General features: G+C 29.2%; 1 protein-coding gene across 3 annotated transcripts in view; it reads left to right on the top strand.

The window, feature by feature from the left end:
- The first annotated feature begins 491 nt into the window (after positions 1-491).
- The window catches only part of pde9ac (phosphodiesterase 9ac), a 34,213-nt gene continuing 24,514 nt past the window's right edge, over positions 492-10,190 (top strand). For 2 of the 3 annotated variants that reach the window (XM_022675158.2, XM_022675150.2), the window contains exons 1-3: positions 492-689; positions 1,678-1,811; positions 9,445-9,515. In XM_022675158.2, the coding sequence (XP_022530879.2) occupies positions 1,743-1,811; positions 9,445-9,515 (140 nt within the window). In that variant the 5' untranslated portion in view covers positions 492-689; positions 1,678-1,742. The remainder of the gene's footprint in view (positions 690-1,677; positions 1,812-9,444; positions 9,516-10,190) is intronic. The other variant, XM_022675143.2, reaches the window with a different exon arrangement.

Genomic DNA, 10,190 nt, shown 5'->3' with positions numbered 1-10,190 from the left:
ATTTCCTTAACAAGCAAGTGCCAAATATCTTCTGCATCCATTAATTTTATCATCCAATCATGCATCCAGTCGGCTGTATATATTCATACATGTATATTTCAGAATTCTGCACAGCTCTGTTCATCATTCTGGTGATGTGTAATATTTCTTTTTAGGAGAGAGAAAAATCTGCTTCACTTTTAATGGAAGTGAATGTAAAGAGAGTTTATTTTAGGGCATTTTACAGAGTTTCTATTGGTCCTTTCATCAATAAATTTTGACACAGTGTAAGGGACATTTTGTCTGTTCAAATTATGTAGTGAAATAAAAATAGACAAAAATGGAGATTCTTGTTTTTCATTGGACAGCGATGATATACAGTATTTATGTATATATATATATATATATGGTATAAATGGACTGATAATAAAACATAGATCATTTATTGATTGACTGCTGTGCATCAGACTGCACTAAAATATCATTTCAATATCAATTTAAATAAATTAAACGTAACGGCAACCAACGAGACAGACCACGTTATCGTCCTTAGTAACAGTTCCCTGGCAACCGGCGCTCAGTGACAATTGCATTCAAAGTCCTTCAATATCTCCAGGTCTCCCCCCTCACTCACTCTATTACACTACACATGCTCAGCTGTGGATAAACTGCACATGACACGAGAGAACGGCACAGATCCAACAGCACAGGTGAGTAAAGACAGATCTTTTATTAGAAACTGTTCTAAATTATCATAAAATGAAGAGACTATTTCAGTTTCTGAATCAGTTTATCTGATTTTGCTATTTATAGGTTTATGTTTGAGTAAAATGAACATTGTTGTTTTATTCTATAAACTACAGACAACATTTCTCCCAAATTACAAATAAAAATATTCTAATTTAGAGCATTTATTTACAGAAAATAACAAAAATTTGACACGGCTGAAATAGCAAAAAAAAAAAAAGACGCAGAGCTTTCAGACCTCAAATAATGCCAAAAAGAAAGCAAGTTCATATTCATATTTAAGTTTTAAGAGATCATAAATAATCAATATTTGGTGGAATAACCCTTGGTGGTTTTTAATCACAGTTTTTTTCATGCATCTTGGCATCATGTTCTCCTCCACCAGTCTTACACACTGCTTTTGGATAACTTTATGCTGCTTTACTCCTGGTGCGAAAATTGATTCAAGCAGTTCAGTTTGGTGGTTTGATGGCTTGTGATCATCCATCTTCCTCTTGATTATATTCCAGAGGTTTTTTAATTTGGTAAAATCTAAGAAACTCATCATTTTTACATGGTTTCTTATATTTGCAGAGCTGTATATTATATTTATTTGATATTGTTTAGATAGTGGTATGTGCTTTAGTTGGGCAAGCTTAGGAACAATGAGATTGGGATTATATGTGTATTCTACAGTATTAATAACAGACATTTGGAAATGTGTGCAGATATATACTGCTCATTTAATAGCATTTTTTGCATATGTTTTATAAAGCATTAAACAAACCCCATGTATTGTCATGTATTTTTGAATAACACAGCAGACAGATAAATGGATGATACTGTAAAACTCTACTATAGCAATACAGTATTGTTCCAAAAACTCCAGAAAGGTTCAATCCTGGATTACAATTATTAATCTAACATATTACTCCATTCTATTTTCTTAATATTATCTCTTTTAATCTGCAGTGATTCCCTCTGTGGTTTCTTGGATCAGATCTTGAGGAAAGCTTCTTCCTCCACAGTTGGACAGCATGGGCTCAGGTTCCTCATCATACTCCCCCAAAACCATATACCTGGACGTGGACGGCAAAGTGCAGAAGGTGGGTTGTGTATGTTTTTCTGTGAGTTATGGCTTTAACATTTATTAAAAGTAATATGGGTTCAAGCTCAAATACTGAATCACTAGACTAAATGATCTTAATGCCATTTGAAAAACTTGGGAATTATCTTCTGCATCTCAACTTACATTTTAATAGACATGGTGAGACACAATTAGGCTTTTAGTTTCTTAACCCCTCCTGTTTTACTCTGTTTTATAGTCAAATTGACCCGTTTTAAAGTTTAAAGATCTAGGAAAAATAGTTAAAAGTGTTTTTTTTACAATATAAAACTTCTTCTGTTTTAATTAGTGTAATCAACAAATAAACATACATGAAAATGGTTCATCTCACATATATTTGAGAAAATAAAAACTAAAACAAAACTGCACTGTTATGTTTCAGTGTAATGTAAAACTATTGTGTTTTATACTGTATGTTGGTCTTTTAAAGGTAATGAAGTAGTGAAACATAAAAAAAAAAGTTTGAACATATATTTTTTATGAAAAACAAGTGAATTTATTATCTTAATTAAACCGTTAGAGGTAAGAGGTAAGAAACTGTATTAAAAAGCCCATTCCCACCACCTAAAAAAATACAAATAAAATAAAACAAAAACGGCACTTTTATTATTATTACTGCTATTGTATTACTTTGAGATAGTAAGTCATTATTTTGAGATACTATTGATAGTAAGAAACTATTTTGAGATACTATTGATACAAAGACATTATTTTAAATAATTTTAAAATATTATCTCATTATTTTGAGATACTATTAATAGTAAGTCATTATTTTAAGATACTATTAATAGAAAGTCATTATTTCGAGATACTATCTCATGATTTTGTGGTAGGAAGTCATTATTTTGAAAGAAAAAACTTTTTTTTTCCAAAGCAAACACACTTGCTATTTTAAAATAATGACTTAGTATCTCAAATTATTGACTCAGTATTTCAAAATAATAAAAGTTTACTTAATAATAAGAAACAAAACGTGCTGGATTTTTTTGGTTCATTTTAGGTGGCGGGAATAGGCATCCATACCATTGCAATAAATATTGATAGAATAATTAGTAATGGAGTTATTAGGATTATAAAGGATTAATAATAGAGTGTTAAGCAGTGTGATCTCCTGATATTCTTCCCTGATATTCATCAGTTACTCATAGTTATCAATGAAAGATGAACATCATTGGTCTTTGTAGCACCATTAGTAAAGCTTGCCTTCGAGAATAAGAAGAATAAGAGGAATAAAACGAATATAGTTGATGTTGTGTCAAAAAACATTACATTACATTTCAAAAAAGGTTCTTAACTTTCTGTGAAAATCAGTGTATTAACATTTTTTACATTTGTTAGAAGTAATTTTAAATCAATTCTGTTTATCCTTTCATCACAAAACTTTTAAACAATGCAAAAATAGACTACAATAAATATATAATACAGCTGTGAAAAAAAAACAAAAAACAAATAGACTTAATCTCACTTAAAATGATGATGATTTTACCAAATTGAAAACCTCTGGAATGTAATCAAGAGGAAGATGGATGATCACAAACCATCAAACCACCAAACTGAACTGCTTAAATTTTTGCACCAGGAGTAAAGCAGCATAAAGTTATCCAAAAGCAGTGTGTAAGACTGGTGGAGGAGGAGAACATGATGCCAAGATGCATGAAAAAAACTGTGATTAAAAACCAGACCAGGGTTATTCCACCACATATTGATTTCTGAACTCTTAAAACTACTTTATGAATATAAACTTGTTTTATTTGCATTATCTGAGGTCTGGAGGTGTGGAATTTGGGAGAAATGTTGTCTGTAGTTCATAGAATAAAACAACAATGTTCATTTTACTCAGACATAAACCTATAAATAGCAAAATCAGAGAAACTGATTCAGAAACTGAAGTTTCTTTTATTATAACAGTGTCAAATATTGAGTAGAAACAAAAAGAAGTGTAAATTCTTGTCCATTTTTTGAAAACAGCAGTAACTAGTAAATCAGTAACCAGCAATATTAATAATAACAGTAGGTATTTTGATCACTTAATTGATTATTAACCTCTTAATCATCTTGAAAAATCCAGTGGTTCCTGGCTTTCCCCCCCACTGTAATAACTAAGGAATATCTCAGTCAGTTTGTAGTGTTTTGCCTGTAGTAACTGAATATTAATCCTTAGGGTGGATCATTGATTTCTGATATATGGGTCACCAAACACACACAGTCCTGTGGGAGGAGAGCTGTGAAGGGCATGTGCAGGAATTGCAGTGAGCTGAGATTAAAAATAAAGCTGTCGATGGCCCGCCTGTCTCACAGGTGTCAGTGGCATAATAGTCTGCAGTGACACCTGCTATTAACACACTGCGCTCAGGAGTCCGTTATCAGCTCTTCTCAGGTGCATTTCCCAAAGGTAGGAGCTGAAAAGCTGAAGGGAGGGGACTGTTCACACTGCTGTAGTATTACATTCAGATCTAACACTCCCACTATTACTATACAACACTCACTCAGAGGAACAATAGCACCTATTTTACAGAAAATAATAGTCCAATTAATAGTCTGTAAATATTAAATATTCTAATAATATTCTGATTAAATAGTAAATTTAGACTATATACTGCATGTTTAGAAGGTATTAATCTTCTGAGACCTTCTGACTTTTTTACTTTGTGAAATTTAAATTTCTGCTATTGTAGATTAATATTAAATACATTAAAACTATAAATAAATGCATGTGCAATTATGAAGTAAACAAAAAAAGTGTTAAACAAGCCAAAATTTGTTTTATACTTTAAATTCTCTAAAGTAGCGCTTTTTGCTTTAATGCCATTCTTGGCATTATTCTCTCATCATGATTTTTATGAAAATAAATAGTCTAAACACTCTTCTAAGTATTTAGAATTAGTCGGACCTAACAAGTAAAACAAAGCTAAACTTTGTAAAAAAAAACAAACAACAACAAAAAAAAACAATGTCCTTATATTTTGAACCTTGCCATTTGAGATCAGAAGGACCCAATTAATCCAAAAGAATCATTTTAGCGTTGACTAAAATATGTACATGGCCTGTGTTTCTATCTGAACTGACTGTAGAAACCTTTGACTGGGATTCCTGCAACCTTGTTTTCAGTCAATTCATTATAATGTTGTCATTTTAACTTTCGTGCTGCAGAGAAGCAGAAATATAATGTCCCCATATGAGGACACAAGGACTCAAGAGGTTAAATAATATAAAAAAACACATGCAACATAAATATTGTACACAGAATATGCTTAATAATAGTAATGTAATAAGTAACAGGATGATTAAATAACTATATCATTTGAAAAGAAATAGTCCAATTTTAATTTCTTCTAACTATTTGTGATTAGTAGGACCTAACAACACATATAAAAACTAAACACAGGAAGTTGCACAGAAAGTTGTTTTTTCACAAAAAACAAAACAAACAAAAAAAAAAAAACGATGTCCTTATATTATAACATTAAAAATGTTTTTTTCTATTTGGGATCAGAAGGACCCAATTAGTTAGTTTGTATATGGCCTATGTTTCTATCTGAACTGACTGTAGAAACCTTTGACTGGGATTCCTGCAACCTTGTTTTCAATTATTTAAGTATAATACTGTCATGTGACGATTAGATTTTATGTGGTACTAAATAGCAATGTCTCTGTATGAGGCCAAAGGGTAATTTTTAACGTTAGGGGATTTTAAAAAATTAAGGATCATGCTGCAGAGAAGCAGAAATGTAATGTCCCCATATGAGGACACAGGGACTTAAGAGATAAATTAATATAAAAAACACATGCAACATAAATATTGCATAGCAATAGTAATTTAATGAGTGACAGGATGATTAAATAACTATATAATCTGCAAATATACTGCATGTTTAGAAGGTATTGACTTCATGAGACCAGGACTTTTTTGCTTTATTTTTGGAATTTTAATTTCTTTTAACTATTTGGGATTAGGTGGATCTAACAATAAGTATAAAAACTAAACACAGGAAGTTTTTATTTTTTATTTTTATTTTAACATAATAGTTTTAATGTCTTCAATATGTCAATATTAATCTACAATAAAGAAGATTATAAAACAAATGTAAAAAACATTATATAAGAAGTGGTTTGTCCAGACTTTTAACTGTTGCTGTATATATTAGAGTTGATACTGATCTGAGAACAGCAGTGTGTAAGTGGTATGATGTGAAGGGCTGTTAATGAGATAATCACTGGTGGAGATTATTAGTGTATTTTGTTTTCACTAGTGTCTCTCTGGGTTATCTGGAGCGTGGGATAATAGTGTACAGGTGTGAGAGACAGGTCACTCAGCTCCAGCATGTCTATTTTAAAGTGGGCACATGTCAGCTCCAGCACACACTTGGCTCTGGTTGTTGGGGTTTCATAATCAAACAGAGACTTGTCTGTTATTGCTGCTACTATAAATAACCTGTATATAAGTGCTTTTCTATAAAACCACATATATACATTATAAAATATATTCAAATCATGAATAAACTGCAATTGTATTATATTAAATCTATTAACTTATTATTTTAATTTAATTTAAACAATGTAAGACAATCAGCTTACTTCTATAATGTATTCTTCACTGAAAAAAAAAATATGAGTAAAATTTACTTTTAAAAAAAGTTTCGCAACTTTCTACATTTGCTTTTTTAAGTAAATTTAATTTAATGTAAATTTAAGTAAATTCAACTCAGTTTCAAGACTTAAATGTTACACAGAGTAAATAAGTGAACTGAACTTCAGTCAATCCTTTATTTTAGTAAACTTTACTTCATTTATTTTTACTGAATCAATCCTTTCTTTTAGTAAACTTTACTTCATTTATTTTTACTGAATCAATCCTTTATTTTAGTAAACTTTACGTCATTTATTTTTACTGAATCAATCCTTTCTTTTAGTAAACTTTACTTCATTTATTTTACTGAATCAATCCTTTCTTTTAGTAAACTTTACTTCATTTATTTTTACTGAATCAATCCTTACTTTATGTAAACTTTACTTCATTTATTTTTACTGAATCAATCCTTTCTTTAAGTAAACTTTACTTCATTTATTTTTACTGAATCAATCCTTTCTTTTAGTAGCACTTACTTAATTTCTTTTTACTAAATTAATTCTTTCTTTTAGTAAACTTTACTTCATTTATTTTTGCTGAATCAATCCTTTCTTTTAGTAAACTTTAATTTATTTTTGCTGAATCAATCCTTTCTTTTAGTAAACTTTACTTCATTTATTTTTACTGAATCAATCCTTTCTTTTAGTAAATGTTACTTCATTTATTTTACTGAATCAATCCTTTCTTTTAGTAAACTTTACCTCATTTATTTTTACTGAATCAATCCTTTCTTTTAGTAAACTTTACTTCATTTATTTTTACTGAATCAATCCTTTCTTTTAGTAAACTTTACTTCATTTATTTTTACTGAATCAATCCTTTCTTTTAGGAAACTTTACTTCATTTATTTTTACTGAATCAATCCTTTCTTTTAGGAAACTTTACTTCATTTATTTTTGCTGAATCAATCCTTTCTTTTAGTAGCACTTACTTAATTTCTTTTTACTAAATTAATTCTTTCTTTTAGTAAACTTTACTTCATTTATTTTTACTGAATCAATCCTTTCTTTTAGTAGCACTTACTTAATTTCTTTTTACTAAATTAATTCTTTCTTTTAGTAAACTTTACTTCATTTATTTTTGCTGAATCAATCCTTTCTTTTAGTAAACTTTACTTCATTTATTTTTACTGAATCAATCCTTTCTTTTAGTAAACTTTACTTCATTTATTTTACTGAATCAATCCTTACTTTTAGTAAACTTTACTTCATTTATTTTTACTGAATCAATCCTTACTTTTAGTAAACTTTACTTCATTTATTTTACTGAATCAATCCTTACTTTAAGTAAACTTTACTTCATTTATTTTTACTGAATCAATCCTTTCTTTTAGTAAACTTTACTTCATTTATTTTTGCTGAATCAATCCTTTCTTTTAGTAATCTTTACTCAATTTATTTTTACTGAATCAATCCTTTCTTTTAGTAAATTTTACTTCATTTATTTTTACTGAATCAATCCTTTCTTTTAGTAAACTTTACTTCATTTATTTTACTGAATCAATCCTTTCTTTTAGTAACTTTACTTCATTTATTTTTGCTGAATCAATCCTTTCTTTTAGTATTCTTTACTCAATTTATTTTTACTGAATCAATCCTTTCTTTTAGTAAATTTTACTTCATTTATTTTTACTGAATCAATCCTTTCTTTTATTAAACTTTACTTCATTTATTTTTACTGAATCAATCCTTTCTTTTAGTAAACTTTACTTCATTTATTTTTGCTGAATCAATCCTTTCTTTTAGTAATCTTTACTCAATTTATTTTTACTGAATCAATCCTTTCTTTTAGTAAATTTTACTTCATTTATTTTTACTGAATCAATCCTTACTTTTAGTAAACTTTACTTCATTTATTTTACTGAATCAATCCTTTCTTTTAGTAAACTTTACTTCATTTATTTTACTGAATCAATCCTTTCTTTTAGTAAACTTTACTTCATTTATTTTTACTGAATCAATCCTTTCTTTTAGTAAACTTTACTTAATTTATTTTTACTGAATCAATCCTTTCTTTTAGTAACTTTACTTCATTTATTTTTACTGAATCAATCCTTTCTTTTATTAAACTTTACTTAACTTATTTTTGCTAAATCAATCCTATCTTTTAGTATCACACACACACACACACACACACAATTGTGCTATACAGAAGTACTTCCATTAGAATGAGACTTTTTTGTAACAGATTACCATTTTTCACTTTGGTACCACTTTAAAATAATGCTCCTTCATAAAGAGTTTATCAATTGTTTATAAAGGAGTTTATTGATGCTTATTAATTAGGTAATAAACCATTAATAAGCAGTAACAAAACACATAAATAGAAAGGGCAACAGTGGTCTGCCGTGTACCAAATAATAGTGATTCCACATTCATTTACAATATCCTGTTAAATCTCAGATTTTATTAGATGCTTTTCTTATTTTGTCTTTTTAATCAGTCTCATGAACATTTTATAACTTTATTAATTTAACTATTAACCATAATTACATATTAAATGACTAAACTGACTTTCTATATTATGTTATTTTATTATTTGTTAAAAAGTTATTTTCACTGTTGTTCTTTCTATTCATGTGTTGTGCTTAAGTGCTTATTGATGTTTTTAAACTATATACAATTTAATTTATAACCATTAATAAACTCATTTGTAATCTATTTATAAACCCTTTATTAAAGGAGGCTTATTTTAAAGTTGTGCCTTAAGTTTTTGCCCACATGCATAATCTCAAACTTGTTCTATAGGGATATCAAGCTCACAGTATTAATTGTGTGTATGATTTATATAATAATAATAATAATATTTTTGTGATGAATAGGGAGTTGGGGATGATCTCACTACCTTTTTTTTCACTGAATACAATCAAATCCTCACAGCAATGTACTGAAATCTTTCTTGAGATTTCTTGAGATCTCTCTACCTCCACTTGTTTCTATGTGATAAAATAATTATATAAATGCTGAATGATCTGTTTTTTTTGTAGGTGTTGTTCAGTCGACACTGCAGCCCATGTGACATTAAAGAACTGCTGTGTTCTTCTTCCAATATCCCCAGGTTAGTAACTGATTAATGTTCTCTTAAACAGACACACATTTCTTTTATTTTTACTCAGTGTATAATCTATTTATAATCTATATATACACTTGAATCAAGCTTGGATCAAGCTCTTTACACTCTACTGTTCTTGAGATAATCTGAAGGGCACTGACAGTTGACTATGGAATATTTAGCCATTTGCGTGCTAATTCGCTTGGTTTTATACACCAATTCCATTTCACCCTTGGCCCTACCACTTACCTCTACCCCTTATTTTCGAGTGTAACCCTTCTTCTTAGAACAGAGTTAGAAGGGTAAATGAGTAAAATCCTCCCTTTAAGTATCGGGCACCCGATTCGTCATCAGGAGCGCTAAAGTTCAGCAACCTAACTGCTGCTGCTGATTAACTAGTTAACTTTAGGGCGTATTTTATTGTATGTCTTCAGAAATGAGGGGAGACAATTCAGAAACTAATTATTATGGTCCATTCCTTAATGTATTCCTCTGTGATGAGGAGCTTAAATTAGCTTTGATTAGCTTTTTTAATGTATTTAATTTTTCCGTTCTACCTTAAATGCTGCAGCCCCTTCTGTCTATAGCACCATTTAAGGTGGAATGGGAAAGTTAGCTAGCTAGCTACTGAGACAAACTACTAGTGATCTTGTTTTATGCTTGTTATGAAGAATTCAGCCA

The sequence above is a fragment of the Astyanax mexicanus genome, chromosome 18 (genome assembly GCF_023375975.1).
Source record: "Astyanax mexicanus isolate ESR-SI-001 chromosome 18, AstMex3_surface, whole genome shotgun sequence".
Taxonomy (NCBI): Eukaryota; Metazoa; Chordata; class Actinopteri; order Characiformes; family Acestrorhamphidae; genus Astyanax; species Astyanax mexicanus.
The sequence above is the reverse complement of the archived record's forward strand: the minus strand, read 5'-3'. Positions and strand labels throughout refer to the sequence as shown.